This window comes from Pelobates fuscus, chromosome 3, assembly GCF_036172605.1.
Source record: "Pelobates fuscus isolate aPelFus1 chromosome 3, aPelFus1.pri, whole genome shotgun sequence".
NCBI classification, from domain to species: Eukaryota; Metazoa; Chordata; class Amphibia; order Anura; family Pelobatidae; genus Pelobates; species Pelobates fuscus.
The window spans coordinates 379,631,394-379,649,543 of NC_086319.1; the positions used below are offsets into that span (position 1 = coordinate 379,631,394).

Below are 18,150 nucleotides of genomic sequence, written 5' to 3' on the forward strand. Positions count from 1 at the left end.
ACATATCAACCTGTTGTTTAACCCCTTAAGGACCAAACTTCTGGAATAAAAGGGAATCATGACATGTCACACAAGTCATGTGTCCTTAAGGGGTTAAATTCAGATTCCTGAATTTAACCTGAGCAGGAACTTAGGAGTCTTCTCCCAGCACACTGGATACAACGAGGCTAGACCTGAATCTTGTGTCTGCTCTCAAAGGACTTTTAGCAAACACTGCACTGACTCCAAATTGCATCGTAATTTGCAAATTTCAGAATTCTGCTAGTGAGCAGTAAAGGCATAATATGCAATGTAAAGTGTGATATAATTACAATAATTCAAACTTTCTAAGTAATTTACCTATTTGAAAAATATAATTCCTATAGTATTATTGGAAAGAACTTACCATCAAGAAATAATGCTAAAGTTATGATGTGGTGTGTAGGATAAATGCAAACTGGTGACCAACACCTATCTCAATTAAAACAAAACCCAAACATAGCAAAATATTAATTATCCTAGCACTGTACATTTTTCATCAAAATGCTTGTAATGTAGAAGGGGGTCCACTGGCAAGTGATTGTATATAGACATGGCTAAATAGAACTATTCCAACTCTGGTGTTTATTCAACACAAAGGCTGTCAGGGTCAAAATGTTTCCTCTTTTGATAGTGGAAAGACATCAAATACATATTCTTTGATTATATTGCAGAACTACTTATTCTGATTCTTATCCAAATCAGATTTGGATATTTGAAGTTTAACTCTCAAAAAGGTTATATTTTTTGACAATACAGCCCCATGTCAGTTCACTGTTATCATTAACCACCTGCTTTGAAAATGGCAGTACCTCATGGCAAAATGGCTAATACAAAACTAATTACAGTCATTTTATGACTATCTTGTGCCAGAATGGCATTTAAAGAAGAAAGACTCACAGGCACTCCGAATTCAAGTCTTTCTTCTTTGCCTATTATTCTGGGATTGCTGGTCCTGCTCTGGAGCACCCGTGGCCGCTCATAATGAGGGCGGTTCCCACCATCTACTCTGCTTAATAGAATGGCATTTAAGTCTAGTTTCTTAGGTGTATTGGTAGTATAACTAGAAGATGATCGATCATCTTACAAAGATTTAGTGGGTCAAGAAGAATTCACCAGATTTCTTACAAATGACCAATCAGAGGCCGTATTAAATGGTGGTTCAGTTTCAAAAGTATAATGCATAATGATGTCGTTACCATGTTTGAGCCTATGGGCAGTCCTACTAATTGCGGTAGAAAGCAAAAAATATATTTATCAAACTGTATGATCGGTTCCCTGCTGTTTGTTACCATTCACTGCTATTACCACTGCTTGCAGTGAACTGTATGATTATATCCATAACTCAATAGACTATAATATTTAATCGATACATTGAAACTTATGTGTGAGATTTATGATGTGCAGGGGGCACAGTATGCCAGCTGTGTGAGGCGAAGGGTGTATGTAGGAGGATGAGATAACTCTTGTTTATTTAATTTATCTGAAAACAACAATTTCATCCTTGTCACCCACTTATTAGTGGTAGATATGGGAGGGTGAATGCTGAGTACACATAACTAACTGCCTTTATCTGTGTATAAGTATGTTTGGATGTGTGTTGTGCTCCATGCATGGGTTCATTAAAGAATATGCATATAAATTATCATGTTATTCCAACACAGAAATTACATTATAAGACACTGAATATATATAAACTGTGTTTCTGTGTATTTTTGGCATACAGAAAAGACATTAATGAGACATAGATTTTGTCAGTATGATCCTAGGCGTTTATGGAAAAATATTTAGTTTTGTGTAGAGGATAGGGATTATGGGATTTACTTGCCTGGTGCCACAGAGAGCTATGGGACATAGAGTCTGCCCCTCCCAGCACAGGGTGACACAGACAGGAGGGAGCTATGGGACAAAGAGTCTGTCACTCCCAGCACAGCGTGACACAGACAGGAGGGAGCTATGTGACATGGAGTCTGTCCCTCCCAGCACAGCGTGACACAGACAGGAGGGAGCTATGTGACATGGAGTCTGTCCCTCCCAGCACAGCGTGACACAGACAGGAGGGAGCTATGGGACATAGAGTCTGCCCCTCCCAGCACAGGGTGACACAGACAGGAGGGAGCTATGGGACAAAGAGTCTGTCACTCCCAGCACAGGGTGACACAGACAGGAGGGAGCTATGGGACAAAGAGTCTGTCACTCCCAGCACAGCGTGACACAGACAGGAGGGAGCTATGGGACATAGAGTCTGTCCCTCCCAGCACAGGGTGACACAGACAGGAGGGAGCTATGGGACATGGAGTCTGTCCCTCCCAGCACAGGGTGACACAGACAGGAGGGAGCTATGGGACAGGGAACCCTGTCCTTCCCAGCACAGGGTTACACAGAGAGGAGGGAGCTATGGGGCATAGAGTGTGTCCCTCCCAGCACAGGGTGGAACAGACAGAAGTGAGCTATGGCACATGGAGTCTGTCCCTCCCAGCACAGGGTGGCACAGACAGGAGGGAGCTATGGGACATGGAGTCTGTCCCTCCCAGCACAGGGTGGCACAGACAGGAGGGAGCTATGGGACATGGAGTCTGCCCCTCCCAGCACAGGGTGACACAGACAGGAGGGAACTATGGGACGTGGAGTCTGTCCCTCCCAGCACAGGGTGATAAGAACAGGAGGGAGCTACGGGACATGGAGTCTGTCCCTCCCAGCATAGGGTGACACAGACAGGAGGTAGCTATGTGACTTGGAGTCTAAACCTCCTAGCACAAGTTGCCATACATTCCAGCAAAGTGACTGGAATTTTAACAGTAAGACAAGCACAGCTAAAAAGGAATGGAGGAAATTAGAGTGTTGTGGCTACTCTGCTTTGTGTCGCTATTCTGTGTGTGACTTTCTGCTACTGTGCTGCAGCAGTTCAGGCACTCCAATGAGAGTGATACTGTCATGAGGTTGCCTGGGGACAACTGATGAATGCCTTGTCTTCCTGGATACCAAAACACAATGAAAAAGCAATATAGAGGGAGCAACACAGACTAAGCTAGTGAAAAGCGGTGTAATGTATTAATGACACAAGCTTGTGAGTAGCATGATGTGTTAATATTGTGAGCAATGTGCAGCAATTGTGCATGTGAGGCATGTGCTGTTTTGTAATAATATGTGCTTGGAAGTAGTGCCATATGTCTTTACATGCACATGAGTGGGTGTGTATGTATGTATGTTTAAATGAGTGTGTTAGTGGCATACAATGTGTGGGTGCATGCATATAGAAATATATACTTCTATGTATATGCTTAAGGATGATATGGAGTGCATGTCTGGAAGTGTATGTATGTATGGGAGTTTTTGTCACATGTGGACACTGTGGAAGGTTCGCCGAAGAATGTGTGAGCTTTCCTGTATGTTGATGATACTGGCTTGTGGAAAAATCTGTTGTAACAGTTCCCCTATAAATTTAACCTATCTCCGTGGTTCATTATTACTATGGGCAAAACATTATTTGCTTTTATATTACAATGGGTCAAATATTCTTTGAAAGGGTATTGTACTTTCTCAATAACAAATACCTACTACCAATATCCACCATGGGTTTTAAATGGTACTGCTTTGTTAATTGCTCCACCACAGCATTTGGCTATTTGCATGTTTATCCTCAGTGCACTTTTTAATTTTTTGCCAGACTTTGATTTGTGTTCTGTCTCCCTCTGGTGCAAAACATTGGTAGTACATGTAACAGGTCAAAGGTGAAACTTATTCTCTCTAATAGCAATTATATTGTACAATGTAGAATTAATTTAAGATTGCACACGGCTAAGTTAACTATACACTATGCATGAAGAAAATGTGAGACACGGAATCATAGATTCAATAGAAGAGATTGTGATGAATGTGAGTCTGAGAAGAGACCTAAGGGTCTTCAGACAGACCACAAAGAGGTTACCCAGGAGAGAGTGTCTCAGTGAACGTAATGGAGAAACGTAGGCATCAGTGTAGTATAGGAGCAAGAATAGGTCTTACACTTAGAAATGAAAGTTCCTCATGCCTTGCTCATACCTACTTATTTCACCATTTCTTAAATTCCTTCACCTCGGTTTTCCTTTACATAGCCTTGCCCTTAAATGCCTTATGTGTGTTTTGCCTCACATAACTTATGACTCCCCCATCATACTCGCTAACCTCTATCTTTTATCACATTCTTTTTTTTGTATCCTATACATTTTCTTTCTATTATTTCTCTTGCTCTACTCCTTCACATTACCTCACCCCTTATTATTGTTCAGATTTCAACACTTTCACTAATACTCCTCTCCCTCACATTCCTTTTACTCTTCCCAATCATGTTTTTTGTTTTTGAATCCCAAAGGGTTAACATGCCATTTCTTGTCCTTTTTACGACTCTCCTCACTCGTCCATCCAACCCTCTCCTCCCTCTCTTGTTCCTTCACAGTCGCAGAGGGTTAAATTGAATGAATGTTGGCACGCTTCCAAACAGATGCAGAACTGGATCCTTCCCAACACTTCACATTCACTGCATTTTATTTATACCCGTCACAGCTTCACCACCAGGGAGTACTCCATCTCACTATACATTACGCCAGCTGATGCTCATACAAATGGAAATGGGAATCCTGACCTGCAGAGCTTTCACTCTAATACAGAGATGAGGGCAGGAATCAGTACAGGAAAGGTGGGACAGTGTAAAGAAATCTAGATCTGCAGTACACTCAGGAGATACTGACACAATATGGAAAAGGCAAGGATGGGGAGAAGGGATTGCGCCCAGTAGTGTTTACACTCCATTGTTTGTGGAACCATGATACAGGCCAGAAGAAGGAGGTACTGTTCTTCTTTCTCCTTCGATGCCCCAACTAGATCAAGGCCCAAAGCAGTGATGGCTATGGCTGATATAGAAGCTTTTGATTAAGGGTGCTCAGCTGTAGCACAGATCTCCCCAGTTAAACAGAGCATCAGGTGCACACTCCACCTCCCCTCTTACCAACCCATGCCAAAATGGCCATCTGTGGGCAGCTTGTGAGCCCAACAATCACTGCTGTGTATTTGGGCCTTGCACTCTTTATTTCCCTGTGCTTTGTTTCGGCAACATTTTCTGTACACCCTAGTCCTGCCCTTTTCACATATCTGTGTTTTCAGTGTGCAGATAACACACATTAAAAAGTAATTTTATAAAATACTACTAAATCAAATATTATGATAATAATAATATGAGTTCGAAGTCTTACACTGATCCCTGTGCTTTCTGTGCTGAACCATTACGGAAAATGTAATGCATGGATTTCTACTATATATATATATCGCCTTCATCTTGATCCTCTCCTGGGACCCCCGAAACTGTAGATACAATTTTAAAATTGAAATTCCTAAGAATCAGTATGCAGGTTCATTGGAGTCCTCTCTCACTCTATACAGTCTTTTGGAACATGGCTGTCTAGACTTATAGAGTGACCTATATATTTTCACATTGATCTTGAACAGTAACCATTATTACTGCAGGGCAACCCTTTTCGTGCATTTTCATAATTATGAGAAAATTAAGTGTCCCTGAAAACATGGTGGATCTGGTAACTCTGTATATAAATATTCAGTGATGTATTGATTTTCTGTTACCATTTTAGGAAATGGTGCAGTAGAGAGCAATATATTACTTCTTACTCAGCCTGTGTAGCATGTTTGAAATAAACTTGCAGTATTTCTGTAAGACATCATGTGACAGATCAGAATGTAATTCAAGGCGAATTCAAAGTTCATTTTACATTTAAGGTCGAAATAGCCAAACTGCAAACAAGGTCAAAGTTAGCTATGCTGTCTATGCGTAAATATTGTGTGGTGTATGTAGGCGCTTCACTTTTCATTTTGTTTCTGCTTTCCGTGCTTTTCATTGCAAGTCATTAAGATCCGCACTTAGAAATGACTATTTTGATCATTAGTAATTAATTAACTGAAGTGACACAATATTATTCTATAATCCAGATTTTCCGAATAGTCCATTTGATTTGCAAATGTGCTTGTAATTTTTTTTTAAATCAATTGGACAATAGGACAGAAATTCAATCTCTGAATATACTCAGGCAATATTGCATGAATGAATTGTTCATCTCTTTATATTTTATACATTACATTGGGCAGTGGGCCTTATTTATAAAAAACTAAACTAAACACAAACCTATTGTATCATGTCTATTCTTAGTAAATATAATGGGCTATATACCCAATAACTATAATATTTTACCGTTATAACACATGACATGGAGATAGCACAGCCCTGGCCTCATACATGCAAAGCAGATCAGCAAAAATGTGAACTGGGCTGATTCTGACCACTTATGGACGGAGGCAATTGTACAAGTTTTGATCCAAAACAAAACCTAGAATTTGAGCTGTATGTGTGTTCAACCATAATATACTTCTTTCATATTACGTGCAACCACACTTATTATATATAATTTTGTTCAGGAGAATCATGGCTGTCATTTCACATCTAATATTTATAAAGGAAACAATTTAATATGAATAAAATCTTGAAAATGTATTAGTAAAAATGAAGAAATGCTATTTTCTTATTATTTGTTAGAAACAAATAAACAAACTGTGGATAAAGTAAGTCCTCACTTGATGATATAAGCGAGGACTTTTTTTATCCACAGTTTGTTTATTTGTTTTTACTTATGTTTCCAGCTTTGTATTTAATAAACCTGCTATTCTATACATCATCACCTGTGGAGTACACCCTTCATTCAGCCCTCATTATCCTTCCGGTTCCAACATATATCCCTTGGTGGGGATTGTTCCACCTCAAGTTCTTCATACCAGAGCAGGACATTGCTCTGCGTGATATAAGTAGGATATTTTCCTCCATCAATACCAATTGTTTCTATATACCATACCACTGGATTTTCTATTTTGTCTTTTTTCACATATACCTTCTCCATCCTGAAAACAAGCTCCAAAGACCCTCCATTTATATCCATAGACAGGGATTATTCCATCCAGGCCTTCATAGTAGAGCTGAGACAGCTCTAAAAAGTATTCATATACTAAGAATATCATCTGTATCGGATGTATATATAATCTTAAGTGCTGATCACCTCCTGTCTGTTATCTTTACATATAATTATATTAATTTAAAAATACACTTAATTATATATAAAATATAAAAATATGTTTCGAGTTGTATATATTTTCATATATATATTAATATCAGAATACTACCTAATATAATATAATATATAGATTTTACACTTAGAATGAATATATATATGCCTCAGTTGTCAGGCAGGTCTCCGATCACGATTGCTGCAGTGGGTAAGTATTTGGGCTGGAGGAAGGACACAATCATTAGAGAAGTGGTTAAAATAACAGCACCTATAGATGGATGGAGCTGGGGGATAATTAACTTATCCCAAAAACTTCTGCTGGATAGGACTTTATGAGGTATGAACATATACCGAGTACTAGAATGAGAACCTCCTGACTGGTGAAGCTTTTTTCCTGTGAAGTAGGGGGTTGCCTAAAGCGGCAGACAGTCTATATAAGCTGTACAGTTCCAGGGTTTTGGAAGGTGTGTATCTTAATTTGTTTTCAGTTATTCATTTAATCCATTATCTGCATCATGAATGACTAAATATGGGCATTTTGCCCTACTCTTTACCTATAAATCTGTTTATCAAGGCATAAAATATCCCAGCTATGGTGGACCCACTTTTTTTTTGTTCAGTACAGTTGAATATAGAAGCATTTTAGGTAAAAAGATAAAAAAAAAAAACAGAACGAGACGGTGTGGTATAAACTACAGAGGGATGACGACTGACATTAAAAGACAGAGTAACCTGTGACCCGTATACTGGAGGTAGGAGAGGCAAATTTTGTAAGGAACTGGGGAATGCCTGAAACGTGCATACGGCCACCCAGATACAAATAATTAGACTGACTAGATGGACCAATTGGTTCTGATCTAGCACAATCTATATTACTAGCACTTTAGCTGTTGCTGAACAAACCCCATACTATCTATTTATGTACAGAGAAAGGACACAACTTCAGCGATTCCCTTTTCCAATATCATCAGAATCCTCAAATATTTAATAAAATCAAGTGAACTCTCTAAAACTGTCGTTAGATTGCGGAACCAAAGAGCATCAAGGAATCTACTTAGTAGGATGTGCATTTAAATTATGTGGAATAAATAGTTATGAACAAATGAAAATATCTTTCTTAAACAAGGTCCGTAAATGGAACATCCCGTTATCAAGCATCTGTCAATGAAATATGCGTTATCAAAGTAATAACCCATAAAAGTGAAAGAGTCCAGCCTTCCTGGCAACAATCTCAAACCAGATTGTTTGGGCCAAAGGAAGGCATTTGCTGCAGTACACATGTGAAATTACAGTCTGTGGATAGCGAGATTCATAATAGTTAAAATGCACAAGTAGGATTACACTGAGCTCCTTTGGGAGGGGGGAGTTAGAAACCCTTTGCTTATCAGTCTCAAAAGAGGCACCAAACGCTGCGTGGAGTGTTTCAGTTTTGCAAAGCACATAACTTTAAAGTGTTTACCAAAATGTAAATATCTGCTGTTGTAGACAACATTTCTGATTGTGTTGCACAACCACAAAGCCTATGTTTAGCTGAGCAACATGGGAGATTCAGTCCACAGAACGTTTAGTGGCACCGATAAAAGCATAAGATCATTTTGATATTTGGGACCTCCCAAAGAGAATGCCATACAGACAGCCTTGCAATGTGTAATTATAGTAAAGAATGTTGAGGTACATTAGAAAGATGGACATAACTTCAGTTCTCCACGTTTTTAATCATAAAACGACACCATTTTCCCCCAAATCGCCGCCTTTCTTGTACATTAGGTGATTTACAATTATTCATAATAGTAGCATTTATAAAGCGCCAACATATTCCGCAGCTCTTTATAATTATTAGAACACAAGTAATGACACACATCGTAATGTTGACAGGAACAAGAATTGAATGACCATAAAATCTAAAGACAAAAACAATATTTTACAAAAATCCTTGCTGATATCACTCTTTTATATTTAACTACAAATTGTGATTTCTCTATCTTTTCTAGTATCTTGTCTTTTTATGTACCTATTATCTTACAATAATCTTTGCTTCCCCACCGCACCCCATCTCTTCTTATCATCTTTTAAGTCCTACACTACTACCCAGAACTAAAAGTTGCTCGCTACTGCAAACCTGGATGGTACGTGGCATACTAGATACTAGATACTTTCAATTTACAACCTGACAGTGCACCAGAGCAAGCAATCAAGCCAATAGACATTACATTTCATTGGCACGTGAGTGTGAGGACCAATAGCTCATAGCAAAATAGCTAGCCAGATACGGACATGGTAAAAAAAATAGACAGATGGAAGGGTGGTTGGATCGACAGACAAAGAGATAGATAGAAGTGTGTGAGGCAGGCATTCGGTATTGTATGTGTCAATTCGTCTCCCTTTTTAAACGGAGTTCATAAAATAAAAATATAACCAGAGAACTTGTTGTGTAGACCTACTATATGTGAAATATGTGCTAAAACAAATTATAGGAGATAACATTTTTGTAAGCTGTTTACCTACTTGTTTTTTTTCTATTTGTAAACAGATACTTGTTTACAAATACAGGCCGACTTAGGGAACCATCTATTTACTGTACAGCTGTCTCAAAAAGAACTACCTAAAACAAAAGCTCATTAAGCACTTGGTAGAACACATCTATACATTAACATGGTAAAACAGAAAATAAAGAAAACAAATAAACAAGCATTTCAATCCAACCTGTTCGTCTGTTGCATAAAGCTAAACTAAGTTTACCAATGTGATTTGTATCCATTTGAAATATTTAAGAAGAAGATAATCATGTTTATGTATGTGTCTTTGAAATATTGTTCATAGCTATGGCACGCTCTGCTTGGCTGTGTGTTGTGAGCAGAGCAGTGTATGCATGCAGCAGATAACCCTTATTGTGGGTAAGGGTCTGCTCCTGGCTGAGATTAATCAACTGGCGCTACTGATAAGAGAGTGGAGGAAGTGTGCATGGGGTAGGGGGGCTAGGGGGTCTTGGTACTAAATAACACAAGATTAAATCACAGTTCTCACAAGATCAAATAAATCGGATGCACAAGATGTTTCTTACATATTTTTCTAAATGTCACATATTCTCAATCATTCAGTGATGGGATGTTCACACAAGTAGTGAATTGTAGTGAATTCATTTAAATATGGATTAATAAAATAGCTGAGTGTGAGAGTTTTTTTTGTAAAGCTTTGTTATGTTTGTGTAAAATTCCTGACCCATTTTTACCTCCAAGTTAAGCAACATAAACATAGAATGTGACGGCAGATAAGAACCATTCGGCCCATCTAGTCTGCCCAATTTTCTAAATACTTTCATTAGTCCCTGGCCTTATCTTATAACTAGGATATCCTTATGCCTATCCCAAGCGGGGTGACTTGAGAACTGACTTTGGTCCAAAGTAGCATATAGTTATTTGAGTCTGCATTTTCTAAGTCAGATCTCAGCTCGTCCCTTGCTGTTTAGTGAATGGGTTACCGAGTCTGCTGTATTGGCTAATGAAATCAAAGGAAACACCCTCGGAATATACACAGACACTGGCCATTTACTATGTGAGTCCCTTGAATGGATTAGACAGTGGAAATTAAACTTACGTTTACCAAATCAGGGAAATGGGTAATAGTATAAAGCAGAAATGTGCTAACCAACTCAATGTTATGCATAGGAAATATAGATTTTTGCTTATATAAACAGTATTATATATCTTCAATTAAGTTAAACTAGATCAATGAAATGTGCATTGATAAAAATGTAATATTTATGGATAAATGTATGTATGTATAAATCAAATCCATTTGAAAAGAAAAGGATGGGTATTAAAACTCGAAAATCTTTCAATGTCAACGCTGCGATTTTCTACAGTTCTCTCTTTTTTGCTTTGCTTGAAACGGACACGGGTAGCCAGCTCTAAAATGGCTGCCAAGTTTTAAAATGGCTGCCAGCACTTCAGCAACAGCTCGATTATATTTACATCCATATCTCAGCCTTCCCCCAGTGAACCATTAATAATAAAAACGGTGTTATCGACAGTTTAAAACACCCTCGACTGAGCAGAAACAGACACAGATAAACAAATTAGCGTTATAAATGAAAATGCTGGGTGTAAAAAAATGCCCCTTTCCTAGGGAATATGTTGGCGTATTTCTGCTTTTTGCAGAGACAGATGGGAAAGCCTGGCCTTTGGACCAAAGAAAACACTTCCGAAAAAAAGTGAACTGTGGTTAGTCTGTGGTGACAGACAAAAGTTTATTACCGTATATACTCGAGTATAAGCCGAGTTTTTCAGCACATTTTTTGTGCTTAAAAACCCCAACTCGGCTTATACTCAAGTTACTGTCTGTATTATGTCAATTTACATTGCCATAATACAGACAGGGGGCTGTGTGCGGTTACTTACCTCTCCTGCAGCTCCTGTCAGCTCTCTCCTCCTCCGCGGCGGTCCGTTCAGCACCTCTGTCAGCTCCCAGTGTAAGTCTCGCAAGAGTCGCGGGGTCATAGTGCGGCTCTCGCGAGACTTACACTGGGAGCTGACAGGGGAGCTGCACGGACCGCCGCGGAGGAGAAGGGAGCTGACAGGAGCTGCAGGAGAGGTAAGTGCTCTCTGCCAGCCCCCTCTCCCCCCCCACTAAACTGCCAATGCCACTGGACCACCAGGGAAGGAGAGCCCCCCTCCCTGCCATGTATCAATCAGGGAGGGGGGACGAAAAAGAAATAAATAATAATAATAATAAAAATAATAATAAAAATAAATAAATAATAATATAACAACAAAAAATTTCAATAATAATAATAAAAAAAATATAAAAAATGCCCACCCCCCACCAAGGCTCTGCATCACACACACACACACACACACAGCACTCATGCACACACACACTGCATTCATACACACACACTGCATTCATACACACACACTGCACTCGTACACACACACTGCATTCATACACACACTGCATTCATACACACACACTGCACTCATACATACACACTGCACACACTGCACTCATACACACACTGCACTCATACACACACTGCACTCATACACACACTGCATTCATACATACACACACTGCACTCATACACACACACTGCATTCATACATACACTCTGCACTCATACATACACACTGCATTCATACATACACACTGCACTCATACACACACACTGCATTCATACATACACACTGCACTCATACACACACTGCACTCACTCATACACACTGCACTCATACACACACTGCAGTCATACACACTGCACTCATACACACACTGCACTCATACACACTGCACTCAAACACACACTGCACTCATACACACTGCACTCATACACACACACTGCACTCATACACACACACTGCATTCATACACACACTGCACTCATATACACACACACTGCATTCATTATATACACACACTGTAAATAAATACTCGAGTCAATACGTTTTCCTAGTTTTTGGAGGTAAAATTAGGGGCCTCGGCTTATATTCGGGTCGGCTTATACTCGAGCATATACAGTATTTGTATTTATATAAAAAAAGACACAATGCAATACTTTTATTAAAATTACAATTTACAACAATATAACAAAATAAGCAATCCAGCATCAGTGGAAGTGGCAAAGTATGTATTCCTTGGTGTTGGGGTTTATTTGCTAAGCAGTGAGTTGAGTAAAAAGCCGATATCTCCGGTATCATGGCATGAATTTGAAAATGATTATCAAAGCATTAAAACTCACTGCTTAATGATTAAATCTATACTAAGAAATACATATTTTGTATTGTTTTAGACTGGGTCACAGAAATCCCTATGGTTATGTTGCACAGGCAAGGAAAGAGTTAGGAAAGAGAATAGTCCAATTCTCTCACTTGAGTGAAAAACCCTGCAAGTGTGTGTGTATTTCAATGGAAGAACACATTCTGCAGTATATTTTCATAGGCAAAAATTTGACGGAGCAACTGTTCTAAACACTAATAGCCAATTACAGTGGTTTTATGTAAATGGGACATACACCGAGACACCATCTAAACAGTGGTGATAGAAACAATTAGGATCATACACTAAACACTGAATACCAGCAGATTGAGTCTAAATGTCAAATTTAAGGTTAAAATAGATGAATTAAAAAAAATAATTATACTACTCAGCTATAGTCATGGCCTTTTATTTTGCCATTTGAATCTGACTGGCCAAAATTCAGTGTTTAGTAAATAACCCTGAAATAATTAACATTGTGACACAGAATTTGAAAGAGAAATTGCAGTCACCTTGTTGGCATTATACCAAAAACACTTCCTCGTTTCGGTCGCCTAGCCGGAAGCCAGAGCCAAACTACAAAACGTACAATTACTTGTACACTTGTACCAGCCCAAACATAGAGCTTTCTTTTGCTTGGTCACAGACAGCAGTGCATTTGTATGAAATAGTGCTACTGCAGCTTTTCCATTCATTGTTACTTGTTATTGAATGCTTATTTGGATGAATGGCTGCAGCTGACACACTGTAGCCTGGAAGGGACATATCTTCCAAGATTTGGAAAACATTATAAATCCAACTATAGCCACAGATACCTCAGCCTGAAGTTTGTGATGTTGGTTCTATTTCACTACAATTCAGTTAAGAAACCCTTGTGTAACTGTTGGGAATTCACCAGGAACATGTCAATTTAAGGCTACAATGGAAAACTTATGTCCTAAAGTATACATTTTGCTGGTAGATTTCCATCAATTCCCTGGCTAGAGGACTATTTATAATACAGCTTCACAGATATGATACTGAATGTAAATGCAAAAAAAATAACATATTTTAGCTTCATAAATAAACAGATATATATTAAGGGTTTACAGTATACTACGAAGGCACGTAATATACTGGCCACACTGTTTGACAGTTCAAAATGCTGCATGTTATAAAAGTGCAAAGTATGAAGAGAGGTATGATCTGTATTCATGGATGGAGAGCTGTGAATCTGTTCTTTTTTAAACACTGTGTCTGTGCAAATCTCCCCCATGGGTTTTCCTGCTCTCCTGTCTGCTTGAGATTGTATACATATTTCGTAAATGATCTGATTTAGGCATATGTTAATTCAAGATGGTAAAACCTGATTCCATTGAAAAGACTAAAATATACACTTTTATCCTGAAATGCTAATAATATATTAGTCATGTTAAAGACAAGAGCAAGTGTTTTCTTAAAGAGATTCTATTTCAAAATGCTTATCCTCTTTCTGTAGATTCCGGACAGTCTGACAACTCAAACCAGCAAACTGAAGTGGATATAAAACCCCCTCCGAACGGTAAGTCTGAGATGTATAAAACACCTTTTATTACTGCTTATAGATTCTCCTCTGAACTCAGTTACTCCATATAACCTCTCTCTATAACTCCTCCTATTACTCCATATAACCTCTCTCTATAACTCCTCCTATTACTCCCTATAACCTCTCTCTATAACTCCTCCTATAACTCCCTATAACCTCTCTCTATAACTCCTCCTATTACTCCATATAACCTCTCTCTATAACTCCTCCTATTACTCCCTATAACCTCTCTCTATAACTCCTCCTATTACTCCCTATAACCTCTCTCTATAACTCCTCCTATTACCCCATATAACCTCTCTCTATAACTCTTCCTATTACTCCATATAACCTCTCCCTATAACTCCTCCTATTACTCCATATAACCTCTCCCTATAACTCCTCCTATTACTCCATATAACCTCTCACTATAACTCCTCCTATTACTCCATATAACCTCTCTCTATAACTCCTCCTATTACTTTATATAACCTCTCCCTATAACTCCTCCTATTACTCTATATAACCTCTCCCTATAACTCCTCCTATTACTCCATATAACCTCTCCCTATAACTCCTCCTATTACTCCATATAACCTCTCTCTATAACTCCTCCTATTACTTTATATAACCTCTCCCTATAACTCCTCCTATTACTCTATATAACCTCTCACTATAACTCCTCCTATTACTCCATATAACCTCTCACTATAACTCCTCCTATTACTCTATATAACCTCTCACTATAACTCCTCCTATTACTTTATATAACCTCTCACTATAACTCCTCCTATTACTCCATATAACCTCTCACTATAACTCCTCCTATTACTCTATATAACCTCTCACTATAACTCCTCCTATTACTTTATATAACCTCTCCCTATAACTCCTCCTATTACTCCATATAACCTCTCTCTATAACTCCTCCTATTACTTTATATAACCTCTCCCTATAACTCCTCCTATTACTCTATATAACCTCTCACTATAACTCCGCCTATTACTTTATATAACCTCTCACTATAACTCCTCCTATTACTCCATATAACCTCTCACTATAACTCCTCCTATTACTCTATATAACCTCTCACTATAACTCCTCCTATTACTTTATATAACCTCTCCCTATAACTCCTCCTATTACTCCATATAACCTCTCTCTATAACTCCTCCTATTACTTTATATAACCTCTCCCTATAACTCCTCCTATTACTCTATATAACCTCTCACTATAACTCCTCCTATTACTCCATATAACCTCTCCCTATAACTCCTCCTATTACTCCATATAACCTCTCCCTATAACTCCTCCTATTACTCCATATAACCTCTCCCTATAACTCCTCCTATTATTCCATATAACCTCTCTCTATAACTCCTCCTATTACTCCATATAACCTCTCCCTATAACTCCTCCTATTACTCCATATAACCTCTCACTATAACTCCTCCTATTACTCCATATAACCTCTCCCTATAACTCCTCCTATTACTCCATATAACCTCTCTCTATAACTCCTCCTATTATTCCATATAACATCTCTCTATAACTCCTCCTATTACTCTATATAACCTCTCCCTATAACTCCTCCTATTACACCATATAACCTCTCACTATAACTCCTCCTATTACACCATATAACCTCTCACTATAACTCCTCCTATTACTCCATATAACCTCTCTCTATAACTCCTCCTATTACACCATATAACCTCTCACTATAACTCCTCCTATTACTCTATATAACCTCTCTCTATAACTCCTCCTATTACTTCATATAACCTCTCGCTATAACTCCTCCTATTACTTTATATAACCTCTCTCTATAACTCCTCCTATTACTCTATATAACCTCTCTCTATAACTGCTCCTATTACTCCATATAACCTCTCCCTATAACTCCTCCTATTACTCCATATATCCTCTCTCTATAACTCCTCCTATTACTCCATATATCCTCTCTCTATAACTCCTCCTATTACTCTATATAACCTCTCCCTATAACACCTCCTATTACTCCATATAACCTCTCCCTATAACTCCTCCTGATACTCCATATAACCTCTCCCTATACCCCTCCTAATACTCCATATAACCTCTCCCTATAACTCCTCCTATTACTCCATATAACATCTCCCTATAACTCCTCCTATTACTCCATATAACCTCTCCCTATAACTCCTCCTATTACTCCTAATAACATCTCCCTATAACTTCTCCTATTACTCCATATTACCTCTGCCTATAACTCCTCCTATTACTCCATATAACCTCTCCCTATAACTCCTCCTATAACTCTATATAGCCTCTCCCTATAACTCCTCCTATTACTCCATATAACCTCTCTCTATAACTCCTCCTATTACTCCATATAACCTCTCTCTATAACTCCTCCTATTACTCCATATAACCTCTCTCTATAACACCTCATATTACTCCATATAACCTCTCCCTATAACTCCTTCTATTATTCCATATAACTCTCGATATAACCCCTCTCTATAACTCCTACTATTACTCCATATAACCTCTCTATAACACCTCATATTACTCCATATAACCTCTCCCTATAGCTCCTCCTATTACTCCATATAACCTCTCACTATAACTCCTCCTATTACTCCATATAACCTCTCTCTATAACTCCTCCTATTACTCCATATAACCTCTCTCTATAACACCTCATATTACTCCATATAACCTCTCCCTATAACTCCTCCTAATAACATCTCCCTATAACTTCTCCTATTATTCCATATAACCTCTCTCTATAACTCCTCCTATTACTCCATATAACCTCTCTCTATAACACCTCCTATTACTCCTAATAACATCTCCCTATAACTTCTCCTATTACTCCATATTACCTCTGCCTATAACTCCTCCTATTACTCCATATAACCTCTCCCTATAACTCCTCCTATAACTCTATATAGCCTCTCCCTATAACTCCTCCTATTACTCCATATAACCCATTTCTATAACTCCTCCTATTACTCCATATAACCTTTTAAAAGCCATTGTTTCTTACAGACACTATTCTCAACTGCTCTAATTTCTTAGCATTTGTTTTTATCCTCATGATATTATATAATATGCCCTGTTTCTCCGCAGGTCATCTCTCCTTCCAGGATTGCTTTGTCACCTCAGGAGTATGGAATGTCACTGAGCTTGTACGCGTGTCCCAGAGTGAGTTGGTAGGATGGGGAGATAAGAATGGGATCACCAAGGTTGTGAACTAGATTATGGGGCCTACAATGATGAGCTTACGTGATTAAGGTATACTTTTTTTTAGCTCCTGTTGCCACGGCATCTGGTCCCAACTTCTCATTGGCTGACCTGGAAAGTCCAAGCTATTACAATATAAACCAGGTGACACTTGGCAGGCGATCTTTAACATCTCCTCCTTCCAGCAGGTAAGAGAGATCCACCACTATTTATTGCTGCTAACTGTAAAACACTGCTTAAAAGCTCCCTCTACAGAGTGTCAAACAGTAGGCGACTACCTAATATTCATTGTTTCTAATACGCAGTCCAGTACCCAGGTTGATACCTTAGTCTATTTCTTCTTCTTTTAGGAGAAAATCACGCTACAGTGATCACAGCTTCCCACAGACACTAGACAACCCAGTGATGGGGACGAATAATGGCTTTATTGTGACAAACAGCATTATTTATAAGGACCATAGCAACTTGGGGTCACACATAAGTACAATAGTTTGCCGCCCTAGTG

General features: G+C 38.5%; 1 protein-coding gene across 10 annotated transcripts in view; it reads left to right on the forward strand.

Annotated features, from left to right (window-relative positions):
- NFIX (nuclear factor I X) overlaps positions 1–18,150 on the forward strand; it is a 170,707-nt gene that overhangs the window by 104,019 nt on the left and 48,538 nt on the right. For all 10 annotated transcript variants that reach the window (XM_063449554.1, XM_063449549.1, XM_063449551.1 and 7 more), the window contains 3 exons: positions 14,347–14,409; positions 17,532–17,606; positions 17,713–17,833. In XM_063449554.1, coding sequence (XP_063305624.1) covers positions 14,347–14,409; positions 17,532–17,606; positions 17,713–17,833 — 259 coding nt within the window. The remainder of the gene's footprint in view (positions 1–14,346; positions 14,410–17,531; positions 17,607–17,712; positions 17,834–18,150) is intronic.